Below are 19,112 nucleotides of genomic sequence, written 5' to 3'. Positions count from 1 at the left end.
ATTGGCAGGATGCCCTTGCCCTACTGCCTGACACCCTGAGTCATGGCATCAAGTGATGAAGAAAAGGCTTACTTGGCAGCATACACTACCTCAGCCATCCCTGGTGGGCACAGAAGTGGGACTGCGACTCTAAAAATTATGTTTTAAAACAATTTTTTTCAATAAAGACAAATTATCAATAGAAATGGTTAAGAATAAAACATTTATAAATATAGAACTACAAAAAGTTTTTGTGCTGTATGCAGTCCTTTGATATGTAATTACATACAATTTTTAAATACATGGAAAGGAAAAGGCTGGCTTTTCTGTCACATCTTTGTAACCTCAAGAAGCTGCAATATTCCTTAGAGCCAATGAAGTACTTTTTGAAGTTGTAATAACAACACGTGGCAGCCATTTGAGGACTTGTACCCTCACAAACCACGATGGGATACATGGTCTGATCAGCTCTTTTAGTGATCATAGCACCTGTGTCTCATTGAAGTATATTTTGTTGCTGACTTTCCAATTAAAGAGAGGGCCTAGTGTTTCTGCATTTTAGCCTTGACCGGAAATAGGAGGTCACCAATGTACTAGCATTTATCTGGAATAAAATTCTAATTTTAACTTGGTTTTGGATTCTTTACCATCCAAAGTTAATTGAAAAGGATCAATGTTCAATAATATAGAACAATAGGACACAAGTAGCTCTACCTTGCAGTCTTTTGGCATGTACAATCTAGATTGAACCAGTTACTTAATTCCAATGTTGTAAGAGATTGGCAGTTAAGGGAGTGTCTCTAAATTGCATATCCAAACTTATGCGTTGGGTTCCTGCATGTGGGGGAATTTTCACATTAGATCAGTGTGCTTGAGCCAATCAATCAATCATTTGTGCAGTGAGTGTGGGATGAAGGGTTAATGAGAGACAGAAAACCATTCTAATCCCTAGAATTGCTATCTCACACCTGGAAGAGCACACAATGTTCAGAAAACTCAGTGCAATAAATCTCCTGGACCTGCTACATGCAAGATAGATAGAAAAAAGTGCACTTCTGTGATAGCTGGAACGCATGGGCTGCTGCCCAAGGGGATTGTGGGATGGCTGTTTTTAGCAGTCTGGTTAGGAGTTGTGTACTGAATTTTACTGCAAACATACCCAGCCTTGTTTCAAGTTTCCCTGCTACACAGAAGCATGCTCTGTATACTAGGCCACCACTGCTTGCTCTCTCCAAATCCTAAAATTAGCCTTTAAGAATATTTCATTCCCAAATACCACAATATCCTTTTTTTTCCTTTCTCTGCATGACAGTGTGTCACTATTTTAACACAGCACTGCTTTGCAAAATCCAAACATGCATGCATGCAGGGCCCAACCAACAGTGTGGGATCGTAGAAACTTGGGCCACTGAAGAAGGGCAGCCAAAAATAACTTTCTTGTTTACCAAAATCTTGGTAATTTAAGATTATTTTTCAAGCCAGGAGAATGTGGAGATTGATATTTGCAAGAAATTTTAAATGGGCAGCAGACTGATGCTGCTAGTAGGGATGAGGCTGGTGGAAAGTCTCGTAATGTATTTATCTTATTTATTCGTTGCTGGTTCGTCATCATTCCTCTCCACGGTGATGTTTCATGCATAGATCTCTTAAACTCCTGTGCTTCAGTCATTTTTCAATCCTTTTAAAACTGAATATATACTGGAGTGTTACACCCAATTGTAGTGCACTATAACAGCATGTTTTATCGTCATTGCATGGTGTGTCAATGACTGCTTTGGTCATCAGCCAGTGGTTGCAATCTCAGTAGCATCTTGGCTTTTGGTGCTACCTAATTAGGAGATACTTCATTAATTACTCTGAGGAGTGACCATTGATCCCAATCCCAGAACAATGTGGCCTAATTTCCTCAGTGAACATTACATTGGGTCTGACATGAAAATCACATCAAATGTACAGGCAGGATTTAAGCCTGGAAATGCCTGGTTGAATTTCCGATCTGATGCAAAACAACCTGGAAACATCTTTATTATGTTTTACTCTGAAAAATGTTAATTTTCTATCACATAACACGTATTATTATATCCAATAATGCAGTCTAATTATATAAGTGTACAGATGTGTTACACCCAGTAATACAGGGGGTGTTTTATGAATGGGCAGTGTGGACTCACTGGGCCGGAAGGGCCTGTTACCACACTGTAAATAAAATTTAAATTTAATTTACATAACACCATTGCTTTTTGAGGTAAATGCATAATAATGTAACATATAAAATATTATATCCACTGACATGAGGTTTGTAATTATCTAATGTGTATAGATGTGTTACCCCGTGTTACATGATGTATTGTGTAATTATATACAGGAATCTTGTATCCAATAATGCAGTCTAATTATATAAGTGTACAGATATGTTACACCCAGTAATACAGGAGGTGTTATATAAATGTGCACATGTGTTATATTCAGTAACACAAGTGCCAAATTGTTGCACAAAAGCCAAATTGTCTCTGCAGAAAGATTGCAAAATTCATTGAACATGTGCAAGAGCATTTGGGTGGGTTTGTCCATGGGTCCCAACAGGAGTGGTGTGACTATAATGCAGCTTCTACCACTTTGCTACTCAACACTGAGAAGAGATTGTTAGCTGCTAAAGCCGCAATTCCATTGGGGGCCAGAAATCAGCAGCACACAGACTGCTTTGGGGGAAAAGGGAGGCAGCAGTGATGGGGATCTTCACAATGCTCATCTCTCTGCCTCCTTCCTGTCTCTTAGCCCCACAAGCCCTCTGCCACACTGAGCCCTTTACTTGTGCCAATTGCAGGATGATCATTGAGCTAAACATAATGTGAATTAATTTTAAAAATTTAAATGTTTAGGGATATGGGCATTGGTGACAAGGCCAGTGTTTATCGCCCATTCTGAGGTATCCATAAGGTGGTGGTGAGTGGCTTTCTGTTGAAGGTTCTCCTAAGGTGCTGTTGGATAGGGATTTAGGATCCAGGATTTAGGCACAGGATCTATTACTAAGTCAGGATTGTCTGTGACTGGAAAGGAATCTGCTGGTGGTGTGTTCTTATGCCCTTGCTGTCCTCGTCCTTATTGGAAAAAGGTCACTAGCTTGAGAGGTGCAGTCAGAGAAGCTGCAATGCATTTTGTAGTTGGTACACACTGCTGCTATTGTGCACTGGTGGGGAAGTGAATGAATATTTAGGGTGGTGGTTAGGATGCCTGTCTGGATAGTGTCAAGTATCTTGAGTATGATTGGAGCTGTACTCACGCATATCAGTGGAGAGTATTCTGTTATTCTCTTGATTTGTGCCTTGTAGATAGTGAAAAGGTTTGGGGATGTCAGAAGTTGAGTCACTTGCTGCAGGATGCCCACCCTCTGGCCTGGTATTCCACATACTGTATCTGGCTGATCCAGATGAGTTCTTGGTCAATGATTACTGCCTCAGGATAGTGAGTTATTTGGTGATGGTAATATCATTGAATATCAAGTGTAGATGGTTAGACCCATGATGGTTTTTGGCACATTTGTGGCATGGAAGTTATTTACCACTTATCACTGCTTGAATATTACCCAGGTCTAGTTGCCTGCAGAGGAGTGACATTTCCCAAATATCATGTAACAGTCTGAGCATAAAATGAGTACTTTAAGGTGTGTATGAATGGTCTCCAGTGAGCTTGAGTACCTTGTAAAATGCTCCAATATTAAGCAGAGAGACCCTTTAAATGTTTTATCTTTCTTTTTTTAATTTTAACAATGGTGGTTTTCCAGAGATGAGAACTCCATCTATACCTTGAGGAATTGAAGCATGCATTGCACGATGACTGAGATCATTAGGTACACACCTAACGCTGGGAAAATATACTGGAAGTGTCTGCACCAATTTTGTGATGGTTATGATTTCTCCCGGAAATGAACACTAACATGATTTTTTTCCTGGGATGGTGGGTCTATCATATGAGGAAAAACTGGATCAACCAGGCCTGTATTCACTAGAATTTAGGAGAGGGAAAGTACAAAATTCCGATGAGACTTATCGGACTAGATGCAGAGAGGATGTTTCTCTGGCTGGGGGGCAGGCAGCTTTCCATTTCACTGTTGCCTCCAGTGTGCCAGCACAGCTTTTAGTGAGGGACAATGCAACAAACCCAGCATTAAGTTCATGCAGTAATCCCCAACTTCCTGCATGCTTCAGAGATGTGGTATCTCAAGAGAATGCAGCTCAAAGCACTGGAGAGGTATGACTAAACTGCCTCTGCAAAATTCTCCAAGTCCATTGGCAGAATAAGGAAATCAACATCCGCCTCCTCTCCCAGCCAACATTCCCACCATCTAAGTTGCATTTACACCCAGACAGCTCCAATAGCAGGTTACATCGTTTGTGCACCCAACGTCAGATCCCTGAACCAGGCCCTCCACTCTGAGCAAGTTCTGTCATGTCGAGTGATTTCCAAGAGAACAGCTTCAGGAATGTTCTCAAAGTTGCCTTTAAAAATCTTGACATCCTGGCTGACTTATGGGAATCCCTGCTCAAAATGGGGAAGAAACATCTGGGAAGGCATTGAACAGCATGAATTTCTTCAATGGGAGAACTTGGAGGTCAGGCAAAAACAGCAGGGTGTAGAACCTCCTAAACAACCCACCCACCTTATTGAGCACCCACTGCACTACCTGTGGTAAAGATTGCAGATTACACAGCAGCCTCTCAGAGACAAATCAAAGCATCCTCTTTCCTGAGGTACTGTCTTAATGTCAGGGAAGAGATATCTTGTGTACCTTGATGCAGATACTGCAATCTCCTGGAAAAGGCAGAAAAAAAACAGATAACAATATTGCAGTTTGGTATAAACAAAACACTGGACAATTTCTGAGTTGGAGATATAAGACACTGCAGATTCTGGAATCTGGAGCAAGAAATACACTGTTGGAAGAACTCAGTGGGTCAAGCAACAAAGGGATGGTTGATGTCTCAAGTTGAAACCCTGCATCAGGACTGAGAATGTAGAAGGAAGATGGCCAGTATATAGAAATGAGAGCGAGGGGTGAGATGATGGGTGGAAGCAAATGAGGGGAGGGGTTGATGGGCAGATAGAACCAGGTGGGAGATGGGAAGGAGCAAGTATTGAGTCCGAGGCTGGTAAGTGATACATCAATGCATGTGTGGCATTAACGAACCTTAGGGGAATCTCTTCTTGATCCAGCTGGGCCTTCTGATTGAGATAAATTGCTTTGCCCAGTAGCTGTCACAAGGTTCCAGTTATCAATCAGCATGACGGTGAAAGATGTTTGGTGTTGTTTACCTTAGATTCCTGTGTTCCTAATGAAGGCTTGATTGTCAGGCCAGTGGCCCACAAACATCTGGCAGAGTAAACACAAGGCTTTGACTTGCCAGGAGTGACATTCAACCTCAGTCTACAGACATGAGCCATTATTCCCCGGCCAAGTGAGTGAGGAATCCTAGTCTGCAGTGAGCTGGCATTTGAGCAGTTCACTTGCATCCAGGTCTGAGGAGCATCCAGCTGGATCCGAAGTCATGAAAATGTATACATATCATGTCATCCCAAGGATAAACTTGGCCATGCTGATCCATAACAAGTTCTAACAGCAGAATTTTAGAAATATAAAAGTATGAATTCTTAACAGATCTGAATTCTACATAGTCCCCTTCTTGCCATTGGGTAGATGCATTTACCTTGATCTTGCTTGAGAAATTACAGAAGGCACACTTTGGGCTTTCCTTAATACCCAAGCAACATGAGTTCAAATCCCATTTAGGGTGATTAAAATCAATTAATAAATCTGAAAGTAAAAGGCTAGTACCTGGCAAGGGAAATCAGCTATCTTTTCTTGTTCCATCCATGCTCTCAGTGATGTTCTCTGAAATATCCAAGCAAACCACTCAATTCAAATAGAGTTGGGTAGTATCCTGAGAACAAATCAAATATAGTTCAAATGAATGCCAATCAGGCTTTTTGGTCTAGTTTTATAGTTCTACCCTGAACTCCACTCAAAATCTTCTTGGATTAGGTGGCAGCACTTTCCCTTTTAAGTCAAAAATTCATGACCAGTTTCACTCCAAGACTTGACCACAAAATATAGTCAGTCTCTTCAGCATAGTACTGAGAGAATACACAAGATGCTGGAGGAACTCAGCAGGCCAGGCAGCATCTGTGGAGAAAAGCAGACGGTCAATGTTTCAGAAAGGGTCCTGACCCAAAACATTGACTGTCTGTTTTTCTCCACAGATGCTGCCTGGCCTGCTGTGTTCCTCCAGCATCATGGTGTTTTTTCATCTAGATTTCAGCATCTGCAGTCCTTTGTTTCTCACTACTTGACAGGACAGTGCAAGTGAATTTAACTTTATATCTAACTTATGATAAACCTAACCCAGGATGGTGATTTTTGATGACTTTTGTTCTTTTAATGAGTACAAAAGAAAGTAGAAACAGTTGTCCAAAAATTTGTCCTGGGTTGATAATGCCAAGCTTGCTATGTATGTATAATACTACCTCCTCAACATACATTGGTAGGGTAAGGAAGCCAATGTCAACGTCTTCTCCCAGCCTACATAAACAGCATTAAGGCCCAAGGTACTCTCCGTCTGTTCCATTGGACAAGCCACATCGTTTGTGTGCCCAACACCAAACTCTTGAAACAGACATTCTGTTCCTAGTTCAGTCAGGGAGAATAATACCAGGCAGACTGGGAAGAAATTCCAAGAATGTGCTCAAATCTTCAAAGGGTGCAACATCCCCACTGACTCCTGGAGTACTTTGGTGTTGGACCACTCAAAGTGGAGATAGCATTTGGGATGGTACTGAGAACCTTGAGGCCATGTATTAGGACCACACAGATACCCTGAGTGTGCACTGGATGGAGTACACCACCTCATAAACACCCACTGAACCACCTCATCAGACAATTCCTGCCCCTTCTGTGGAAGAGTCTGCCATTCTCATATTGGTCTCACTGAGCACCTCAACCCACAAAACTGGAGTAGAAACAAGTCATCCTCAATCCTGAGGGACTGCCTGAGAAGAAGAAGAAATGTAGAAGTGCAAGTGTGTATATTCTGCATCTGAAATTGTGGTTCCATTGACACCACTATGCAGTGTGTTTAGTGCTACTCTTAATGTGTGGTCTATGTTTTACATCTCCTTCACCAGTTTATAATGTATGAGTGGGTTCCGATTCTAACTTGTTTGTAGTCACAGAAATGTAAAGGCTACAAACTGAGAGAAATATGAAACTGTTAACATGTGTGTTTTGTATTTTGTTTGCTTTCTACAACTGCTCCATGTATATGCAAATGCATCATACATAGACATTACATATTGTGCATATACAACAGGAATGTATCTTCTTAACAGCAGCGATGAGGAGCTCAACAAATGGGTGATGACACCCGAGTCTAGCCAGGAATTGAGTCACCATTCTGTGAGCCAGTTCCCTGCAACAGTTCTTTTCAGTTTTGACCATGCTTCACAGTAGGATTCATTTTGACTGAATTGCTGGAGCCTTTATGCCAACGTGTTTTATGTCAGGAGAAAAGTGGAGCATTTTATGAAATGCTTTAATCCTCTGAGACAAAGGTAAGGTCTGGGTTATAGTTGCATTTCCAGCAGGAAGAGTTCTTACTGCTTGGGATTGAAGACTGGGAGAAGGTGTACACCTTGCACCTACTCTGTGGGCCTTCATCATATGTGTCAGAGCAACATGTGGAGGCTGTTAGGGTCACTAATGTACAGAGCTGAAATTGGTGCCAGAGAGATCAATAGTTTGCATCACTCCATGTTGGGCTTTCTACATGTTCATCTTATGTTTGTAATGTGTTCTGTTATTTTAATGGCAGTTGTGTTGATAGGTTCTTCATCAGTCGGCAAAACAATCAGTAATTATGTGATGGATTTCTTCATGTTTGTAGCAAGGCCAAATCTTGGGTGAAAATGGCTAGTTGTGAGATATTTTAATAGCTGGCCTACATGTCATTGGAGATGTGAGTTTTCTGAAGTGGAAGAATATTGATGCTACATGTTCTTAGCATTTTGCAATGTAATCTCAATTTGCCTGGGGTCATAGACTTTAAAAGTTTCTTCATTTTCAGTTTGCACTGATGCTACCTGACCTGCTGCATTTTGCAGAATTTACAGCTTTTACTTCAGCTTTCCAGAATCTACATTTTACTTTTAGATTGTCAGTGTTGTAAGGTCAGTACACAGGTGCTTTTGGGGGTCCACCTCTCTTGCATGTGGTCTTAACAGTTCCCTCAGGTTTATTTTTCTTGGAATGGCTTGCAAAAATCCTTTATTTAGATTGTTATTTAGTATTTAGTTATTTAGTAACTTTATTTAGATTGTTTTATTTACCAAAGCCTGTCCTGATTCACACTACCCAAACCTCCCCCCGACAGTCTTCGTCATTGACCCTTCTTCATTGCACTATTCCATTTTTGTTCTTTGCTCCACAGAAGGGTATTGTGCTCCCCAATGGGATGGTATCCTTTGCTGGCCAGAAGGACCACCAGGCAAATTGGTTCCAATGCAGTGTCCGGATTACATATATGATTTCAACCACCAAGGTAGGAACTACAAGCTTCCAGCTAACAAATTATTTTCACTGCAGTATTTCAGGTTACATTTGTTAGAACGTATCAAAAAACATGACAACAGAAAAGTTGCTTTCATTGTTAGTTTTAAAAGTATACTGCATTCTTGAAAGTATGCAATGGACCTGAGATGACATAAAATTGCTTGCTAAACTTCCAGAGAGCAAGCTTTAATATTTTCTTCATAGATGGTAAATAATTAGGGAGTTTCTCACCCAGATCAATGAGTCTGCACGCCCACTATACTGGAAGGGTTTTAATCTCATTCTGATAGTCAGCTATCAGCAGATAAACATTCTGACTAATTATTTTAGCTTCAGGATTTCTCCTGAGTTGCTCTGAGATTTTGCTCCTGTCTATGTAAACCCACAGAGCCTGACAACCTTATTTTGCATTTTTATCATCAAAGAAACTTAACAATATATAAATGAACACAGTGATGTAAAACGTATAGATAACCTTCCATGTAGATCATTGAAAGGAAAGCAACATTTTGGCTGATTTACTTTTGATGTGGGTATGGGGCAGCTAGATAAATTATCTCTCACCTGTTGGCTTGAGCCTCACATCTATGCTGGAAATTTAGTTTGGGGCTGTGCCAAATTCTATGACTATTATAGATTTCCCAGCAGGCTAAGGATACATACTGGGATCACAAATCAGTAAATTAATGAGTAATTTGACCCTGAGAAGTCTAAATCTCACAGCACTTAATGTCTACCATCTCAAACAGTTTTGAAAAGCCTGCTTTTCCTTTAAGTTTCAAATGTACCTTTTTTTTACTCAACTGGCTCAGTATCCATGACTGTTATGTGAATTAATTTACTATTGGGCTTGGGATCAAATTCATCTCCCACAGAATTAAGAAATCACACTTTAGTTTACTCATCCCATTTAGATTGTAAAATTACCGGTGATTCTCAAACTAAATTGTGACCCAACTAACTTTATGGTTACATCAGGGAGTTGACAATGACTGTGGATGAAGGATAAGGGTGCCTTTGTTAATGACTGACTTTGTGTAATTTGCCAGGCCATGCCTATCGGCAGTGTAACATGAATGGGAGCTGGGAGCTTGCAACAAACAACAACCGAACGTGGGCAAATTACACAGAGTGTTCAAGGCACCTTCCGCATGTGAACCAGAGTACAGAAGAGGTGATGTACACTGATTAAATCATTCTTGTTCTAATATAATTCTGTGCATATAGCCAATCATAATATTTGTGAACACTGTGGTTGTACCAATAACTTTCACGATTTCAATGAAGTGAACAACCTCAAAATATTTTTGAGAGGAGAATGTCAACCAGGACACTAATAACTCTTCCCGTCCTTTGAATAGTTAGAACACCAGAACATCAGAAGTGGGAGCATGAGTAGGCCATCTGAATTTTCAAGCATGTTTCATCATTAAGATTGTGGCCAATCTTCTACCTCAACCTTACCCTCCCATATTGTTCTCACATCTAGTGGTGCAGTACAAGGGTTATTTCTGTAACCTAAACCTGTTAATGATCTACATTAATAACTTGGATGAAGGGATTGAGTGAAGTGCATACAAATTTGTTGACATAGCAAAAATAAACCTCTTTTGAGACCTTATTGAAAGTATTGTGAAAATAAAAGAGAAAGTCTTGCACTTGTGTTGAGCTTCTCTCAATCCCGGGACACCCCAGTGAAATACTTCTGAAATATAGTCAGTATTGTAATATAGGAAATTGAGTGCAGCGCCCAAGAACTCTCCAAAACCAGGGATTATAACTCTCACTTTGTGTACATTGCAGAAATGGGGATTGTAAATCCTGGAATTTATTCAGGGCTCTATAAATACAGTAAAATATAGGCTTGCAGATCAGGGACTGATATGCAAGTAAATGAGATAGTGAAACAATGTATATTAATAATGAGAGTAAATTTATATTGTTGAAATAACAAACAAGATTCTAGAGGAACTCAGTGGGTTGGGAAGCATCTGTGGAGGGAAATGGACAGTTGACATTTTGGGTTGAGACCCTTCATCTGGACTGAAAGATGGGGGGATAGCCAGTATAAAGAGGTGAAGGGAATGTGTGGAGCAAGAGCTGGTAACTGATAGGTGGATCCAGGTGAGGAGGGGTGATAGGCAGATGGAGGAGGGGAGAGTGGAGATAGTGTTAGAATCTGGGAGACGATAGGCTGAAGATGATGGAATCTGATAGGAAACAAAGGTAGAGCACGGAACCAAATAAGGGAGGTGTGGAGGGCAGATCGGACCAGTAGTGCGAGAGGACGCCATGGAAGGAGTGTGTAGGTGATGGGCTGATGGAGTGGGTGGAGAAGGGGAAAGAAACGGGGTGTAGGGTTTGGGATGAGTGTAGGAAGAACTGGGTGGATCAGGAGGAGAGAGAAAATAGACAGAGGGGGAACAGTTTGCCTGAAGTTGGAGAATTCAGTGCTCATACCATTGGACTGTAGCCTACCCATGTGAAATACAAGGTGCTGTTCCTATGGTTTGCCTTTAGCCTCACCCTGATAGTGGAGAAGGCTGAGGACAGACATATCGGTGTGGAAATAAGGAGGAGAAGTAAAATGGCTGGCAGCCGGGAGTGCCAGACGGTCATGGTGGATGGGAAAGTGTTGGAAAGTGGACATTTACTTAGTGGAATAAATTTTAAAGTACCTTAAAGAAAAAAAACTTTTCAAATTTTGTATTGTGTCTTTAATGATTAGTATGATTTTATATGTCCCAGGGTCATATCAGAATTATAACTTTGAAGACAGTCCATCACTACTCTCTGCTCATCCTCTGCCCTCCACACACATTCCATTCATAGCATGAGCTGTCAGTTGCTCCATTATTGAGCAGTGTTGTGGTTCTGCTGGAAGCTCTCTGCTAGTGTCTTGAGGCCAGTGTGAACCATAATTTGTGACGTCTCATTACATTCTGCAAACAGAGTCCAGTACGTACTGTGAAGTCTAGCATTGTAGACCTGGGAGTCCATATATAGACCAGTGTATCTGAAGCCTAGAAAGGACCGAAGTAAAGAGAATGAGATTAAATACAACATTTAATATAACCCTGAAATGGAATATGTATGGCTGCAAAACTCATATTTATTCTGAGTGTTGTATTGTTAATCACTTTATGAAAATCAAATGGCTTCATGTTGTGTCTATTGTGATTTGTGCAACTGTACACCCTTCGCTAGATAGAGGTATAAATTTCAAGGCAGTTCTTCAGTAGTTCCTGCCACACACATTCCCTACACAGCATAAACTGTCAGTCATTCAGTTACTATGCATCAGTTGTGCTGCTGATACATGTTTATGTCTTCTGGCTAATGTTAACCACAGTCTGTGACATCTCATTACTTTCTTGCAGGATATTTTTTATCGTCTGTACCTCATTTACACAGTGGGGTATTCTGTCTCATTTGGCTCGTTAACCGTGGCTGTTATTATACTGGGCTACTTCAGGTAAGGAGTGTTGTCAGGTTATACCATAAACCCCATTGCCTTAACAGGAGAATTTCTATCTCATTCAAGGTCAAATTAACTACAGGGGAAATGAAACTGGCTTTAGATGGGCATGATTTAGCAACATTTTGTGTTCTACCAGCAGTGATCTGTTGTTATGTCCTTTCAAAAGCAATTCTAAATTACAGGCAATTGAATAGAAGAACCAAAGGACCTTTCATCAGGGGTAAAAATTTAATTAGGAGGTAATAGCATAAGAAATAGAAATAGAAGAAGACCACTCAGCCTCTCATACCTGCTCTACATTCAATAAGATCATAGTTGATCTGTTTAACTCATTGCCACTTTCTTGCACCAAAGTCATATTCATTGATTCTTTTAATATTGAAAGATCTATTGATCTCCGTAATGTATATATGTAGCAACTGAGTCTACACAGCCTCTGAGGTCAAAAATTTCAAAGATTCATTTAGCTTTCTGGTGAAAAAGTTCCTTTTCATCTCATGGCTGATGCTATGTTTTGAGACAGCGACCCCTCTTTCTAGGCACTGTGGCTAGGGGAATCATCCCTCCATCTATCCTGACAAGCCCCTTAAGAATTTTATGTTTCAATGAGATCACTGCTTATTCTTTGAAACTCAAGAGAATATAGGTCCAATCTGCTTAACTTCTCTTCATAGGATAATCTTCATTCCAGGAATCAATGTGGTGAACCTTTGCTTCACTTCCTCTATTGCAGATATATCTTTTCAAAAGGTAAAGAGATGATACTGTACACAATATTACAGCTGCTGTCTCACCAGGGCACCTATATATTGGAGAAAGGCATATTTACTTCTGTACTTAAATTCTCTTGCAATACTTTACTGTAATTGCTACTGTACCTGCATGTTAACTTTCAGTGATTTGTGTACAGAGGCATCCAGTGTCCTCATTTCAACCTTAAATCTCAATCAAATATTGTTGAAACTGTGCACTGGAGGCATGATACATGATTAACGTGTGTCTGTTTGACCTGGTGCAGGATGCGCACAAAGATCAAACTCACAAACTTACTAACAGGAATTTAGGGTCAAGGCAATGTTATCTGTGCGTTTTGCTACTTTGCGCATGTCAGTGGGGTTCAACTTCTGTGAAGGGGTAGCATTTGTTGAAATTAGCTGGTGCTGATTAAAGCCTGCTCTAATCTGTTAAAAGGAAGGTGCACATTGTCTACCATGGTACAAACAGCTGACTGCTCACAAGTGGTATAAACAGTGCTTTGTACAGGTGCAGCATGAATTCGTTCCCAGGAACTCTTTCCCAGGTTCTTATCATATTAAGATTTTATTAAGATTTAAGATTTTGTTTTTACCTAACCATGGTTTATTTACTTGAGCCCCAAAGTCTCTTTATACCTTCATTGCTTCCATCTTTTGTGAATTTAGAAAGATTATTTATTTTACTCCTCTCCCTTTAGTGGTTGACAATTGCCTACATTGAAACCTGTTGACCATAGTTTTAGATAAGTGAATGGGAGAGGACATGGCAGATAGAATGTAATGTGAAAAATGTGTGGTCATCGTTATAGCAGAACAAGTAGAATAGTGGAGTGATTTTTAAATAGCAAAAGATTGAAAGGTGTTGGTGTTCAGAGGGACCTTGCACAGGGATCACTTTGTAGGTTCAACAAGCAATTAGGAGGGCAAGTGATGAGTTGAACTTTATCACAAAAGGTATTGTGCACAACGGTAAAGAAATCTTGCCCCTGGTAAGACTATATCCAGAAGAGTATGCACAGTTCTTGTCTCTCTCCTGAAGGATAATATATTTGCAATGGAGAGAGTTCACCAAACTGATTCCTGGGATGACAGATTTGTTGCATGAGAAGTGATTAAGCAGATCAGATTTGGATTCTCTTGAATTTAGGAGTATGGGAGGTAATCTCATTAAAATATACAAACATTTTTAAGGAGATTGACAGGAGAAATGCAGAATTGATAATCCTTATGGCTGTAGTATATAGAACCAGAACTCTCAGTCACAAAATAGGGGTTGGCCATTCATGAGAAGTGAAATAATTTCTTCATCCAGAGTGTGGTGAATCTTCAGAATTCACCGCCCAAGAGGGCTGTGGAGGCTCATTCACTGAATGCATTCAAGACAGAAATCAATAGAGTTTTAGATATTCGGAGAATCAAAGGATATGGGGCCATTTCAGAAAAGTGGCACAGAGTGGTCGCCATAGACATATTGAATAGAGGAGCAGGCACGAGGAGGAAAACGGTCTATTCTTAGTTCTGTTTCACATCTTATGTAATCTTTTAGTATTATTAAAAAGTAATAATACTTGAACTTGGAGTTAAAATTGGAAATCTGAGTACACATTTTCAACCTTGTGTAAGAGTAAGACAGATAACAACATTTTATAAGAAATTCTCACTAGAAAGTTATAACACAATACCGCACTCATCTCTTTTGCTTTGCTTTGAAGATGAAAGCAAAAGCATCTCATCCTATAACTCAGCCATTTTGATTTGGTAGTTGTCAACATGTTTGAGGTCCATCAGTTAACTTCAGCTAATCCTTTGGATCCAGAAATGTGCCTCGGGAATTAAATCGAGTCCATTCGTTTCAAAGAGCTTTGTGACATCCTGGAGCTGCAAACCAAGATCGATATCAATGCAGCTTCTTTACACAGAAGGAAAAGCAGATGAGGCATTGAGGGGCCTTTTTTTTAAATGAGGTTAAACACTTTTACTTGTTTTTGCAGTGAGTGAGTATAACAAGGGATTTTATTAGGATCTAGAATGGATAGATTTCATACTGACCCTTGTTTATGTGTAACTATTCCCTCACAGACGTCTTCATTGTACCAGGAACTACATCCACATCCACCTCTTTGTGTCTTTCATGCTCCGAGCCATCAGTACCTTTGTGAAGGATGCAGTGCTATACTCAAAGACAGCATTCTTAGATATGGAAGGGGTTGACTGGGAGAGCCTGAAATCCATAACTGAATCTCCTCCATCTCAAGACAAGTCTGAGTATGTAAGTGCTACCTTTTTTTGCAAGAAACTTCTTAAATTGCACACAGTCAGATATTATTAATCCTTTATTCACTCTCATTGCCATTTTTCTCTTGCAGTCCTCACTTCTTCCTTTATATATTGTGGAAGGAGGAATTAGGAGTAGCAACACATCCACTATAACCCTCAGCACTGTCTCCCACTGCTAGACACAGAACTACACTAAAAGAAAATATAATAGTCTCTAAAATTATTAAATATTTTGACAAGGCTAAAATATTGACAGGAGTTAGAAGAGGGGTCGTCAATTTAATATGTTCCCATGATTAAAGAAGTTACCATAACAGTCAGAGAATTTAAATTCAATTACCAAAATAAAATGGAAGAGCTAGTGCCGGTAATGACGACCATGAAGCCATCAGACTGCCAGCACCTTTAGGGAAGGAAATCTTCCATTTTTAACTTTCTTTTATGAATCCTGATTGTCCTCTGCAGTTACTTTACCAGCTATTTCATTGTATTGAAGGCTTTCATCACAGACACTCTAGGAAGAAAGCTAAATACCAACTGCTGTGATGACTACGGATGGCCAATAAATTCTGGCCTTGCCAGTGATATTCAGATTTTAAAATTGAATGTAAAATAACAAGCTCCTGAGGTGAGACTTTCATTTGGAACTCGTGAGAATTTTGGACACTGGTCACATGCACAGGACACAGATGTTCCAAACTTATTTCAACTTTTCAGTGAACATGTGGAGGAGATTTTCATTTTTCAGTGTTCATTTTGAACCTAGGTTGCAGACTTTAACCATGCCGTCAACCATAGGTCTTTACCTATCTAACCAGCTGCAAACTGTTCCACAACTAGACCACTGCACATTAATTCTCCAACTTGCGTAACAAAAGTTTGTCCTAAGCCATCATTTCCATGTCTGGGAAAGAGTTAGAATGTTATTGTATCACTTGTGCACCTCACTTTTAGTAATCATTGCACATTGTTTCATGAGGAAATTAATCAATAGTGATGGGAAATGGGAAATTCGGGGATAAAGATTGGAATTGAGAACGAGTGCATTTAAGTAGTGTCGGTACTTCTACAGTATATGATTAAAAGAGGGAAGTGTGTGAGAACTGAAGAGAATCATGCATGTATTTATCCCAAACCTTTCATCCTAACAGATAATTGGAAGTTTTTATCAACATTTTAGAGCAATAGCTTTGCCCTGTTGCTGTGTTGATATATTTCTCCTTGCTGTCTTCCAGATTGGATGCAAGGTGGTTGTCATCATTTTCCTCTACTTTCTGGCTACTAATTACTACTGGATTCTGGTGGAAGGCCTCTATCTCCATAGCCTCATCTTCATGACATTTTTCTCTGATAAGAAGTATCTCTGGGGCTTCACCTTAATTGGCTGGGGTAAGGCAACATTTTAAACAAACTTAATTCTCCTCTACTTGCTCCCCCACTATCGTTCTGCACTCCCTTGTTCTCTATCCATCTTTCTCCTTCTCAAACCCCATGTCTGCTTCTTTTTGTCATGTTTATTTTTGACTGCTCTTCTCTGTCACTGATGTCTGCCATTTCTGTCTGTACATGATTGTTTATTGCTCTCCCTGTATGTTCTCTCTTTCTCTCCCTCTTTTCCCTCAATCCATATTCATATCTGAATGATTTCAGCTGGTTACAATCAGACAATATCCACATACGCCTTTGAGCATTCCTTTACAAACAAACTTTCTCACTGTGTAGTTTTCTCCATATCTTGCTGTAAATGCCTGAACAATAACAAATATCTCCATCCCTTAGATAACCACTTACCTGGGGGGAAAAAAAAACAATATATTTTTTGTCATATATCAGGCATCAGGCAGGTGACGGAAAAATTGTGTCGCTGGCCTGGGACCCAATAAATATTAATGTGGGATATAAGACCATAAGACATAGGAGGAGAATTAGGCCATTCAGCCTGCTGAGATTGCTCCACCATTCGATCACGGCTGATTTATTTTCCCCTCTCAACCCCATTCTCCTGTCTTCTCCCTGTAACCTTTTGATGCCCCTACTAATCAAGAAACTATCAACCTCTGCTTTATATATACCCAATGACTTGGCCTCCACAGCCGTCTGTGGCAATGAATTCCACAGGTTCACCACCCTCTGGCTAAAGAAATTCCTCCTCATCTCTGTTATAAAGGGACGTCCTTTTATTCTGAGCCTGTGCCCTCTTGTTCCTAGACTCTCCCACTACTGGAAACATCCTCTTCATGTCCACTCTATCCAGGCCTTTCAATATTTGGTAGGTTTCAATGAAATTCCTCCTCATCCTTCTAAGGTCCAGTGAGAACAGGCCAAGAGCCATTAAATGCTCCTCATGTGTTAACTCTTTCATTCCCTGGATCATTCTTGTAAACCTCCTCTGGACCCTCTCTCCAAATCCAGCACATCCTTCCTTGGATATAGGGCCAAAACTGCTCACGATATACCAAATGTGGTCTGACCATTGCTTTATAAAGCCTCAGCATTACATCTGTTGTAACTGACTAAATTGAGCCACATGGAAGCTGTAACTGGGAGATATAGAAGTCTTTATTCACACAGCAGATCTTCTGGAGAGTGAGTCTAAGTGAATCTCACTCTTCTGACACAATGCTTTTATACTGTTTAAGCACTAAGATAACAATAAACGATGAACTACAGTTTCAATGTCTATAATCACCTACTTAACTTTTAACATTTTGAATAGAGTCAAGTAACCTTGCAGAATTATATATTTACAATGGGAGCACATCCCAACTAGCAGAACCCCTTTGGATATTCAAAACTGAAAGCCTCTTGAGCACAAACTCCAGCCACCCAAAATATACCCTTCTGTTACAGTGTAGCGGGATGGCTCACTGAATATACAACCAGCCAGAATATTAAGTGACAAAACAGAGCTTTCCTGACCTGTGCATTAATTGGCAGGGATGTGCCTTTACCAATGTGTTAATACAGGAGATGGCCATTTTCCTGATCTCATCCTGAAGTTTTCAATGAGCACCAGTTAACATGAACATTCATCTATTGTCTTCTCCTCCGTAGTTTCAATGATATAGAATTTGGATGCCCACACACAACGATTTGTTTCAATAGCCTTAAAGTATTAGTTAAAGTTAAATTGTGAACAGATTTTATTTCCTGAAGACTGGTCCTCATTTTAATATCTGCTATGCATAATTTCATAACTCCAGTATAATCCCTAACAACATCCTTGCTTTTATATTCTAGTCCACTTGAAATGAATGCTAACAGTGCATTTGCCTTCCTTACTACTAACTCAACCTGCAAGTTAACCTTTAGGGAATCCTGCACTAGGACTCCCAAGTCCCTTTGCACCTCTGATTTCTGAATGCTCTCCCCATTTAGAAAATAGTCTATGCCTTTATTCCTTCTACCAAAGTGCATGACCGTACATGCTGTATTCCATCTGCCACTTCTTTGCCCATTCTCCCAACCTGTCCAAGTCCTTCTGCAGGCTCCCTGCTTCCTCAACACTACCTGCCCCTCCACCTATCTTTGTATCATCCGCAAACTTGGCCACAAAGCCATCAATTCCATTATCCAGATCATTAACATATAACATGAAAAGTAGCGGACCCAACACTGACCCCTGTGGAACACCACAAGTCTCTGGCGGCCAACCAGAAAAGGCCACCTTTATTCCCACTATTTGCCGTCTGCCAGTCAGCTAATCTTCTATCCATGCTAGTACCTTTCCTGAAATACCATGGGCTCCTATCTTGTTTAGCAGCCTCATGTGTGGTACCTTGCCAAAGGCCTTCCGAAAATCCAAGTAAACAACATCCACTGACTCTCCTTTGTCTATCCTGCCTGTTACTTCCTCAAAGAATTCCAACAAATTTGTCAGGCAAGATCTCCCCTTAAGGAAACCATGCTGACTTCGGCCTATGTTATCATGTGCTTCCAAGTATCCCAAAATCTCATCCTTAATAGTGGATGAGATTTCAATAATTTAACATCTTACCAACCACTGAAGTCAGGCTAACTG

At 40.2% G+C, this 19,112-nt stretch overlaps 1 protein-coding gene across 1 annotated transcript in view; it reads left to right on the top strand.

The window, feature by feature from the left end:
* Positions 1–19,112, top strand: part of pth1r (parathyroid hormone 1 receptor) — an 82,209-nt gene that overhangs the window by 49,381 nt on the left and 13,716 nt on the right. The window contains exons 3-7 of the mRNA XM_052023219.1: positions 8,457–8,567; positions 9,628–9,752; positions 11,959–12,053; positions 14,894–15,083; positions 16,327–16,480. Coding sequence (XP_051879179.1) covers positions 8,457–8,567; positions 9,628–9,752; positions 11,959–12,053; positions 14,894–15,083; positions 16,327–16,480 — 675 coding nt within the window. The remainder of the gene's footprint in view (positions 1–8,456; positions 8,568–9,627; positions 9,753–11,958; positions 12,054–14,893; positions 15,084–16,326; positions 16,481–19,112) is intronic.

The sequence above is a fragment of the Pristis pectinata genome, chromosome 9 (assembly GCF_009764475.1).
Source record: "Pristis pectinata isolate sPriPec2 chromosome 9, sPriPec2.1.pri, whole genome shotgun sequence".
Lineage (NCBI taxonomy): Eukaryota > Metazoa > Chordata > Chondrichthyes > Rhinopristiformes > Pristidae > Pristis > Pristis pectinata.
Note: the sequence above shows the minus strand (reverse complement) of the source record. Positions and strands in the feature narration are given on the sequence as shown.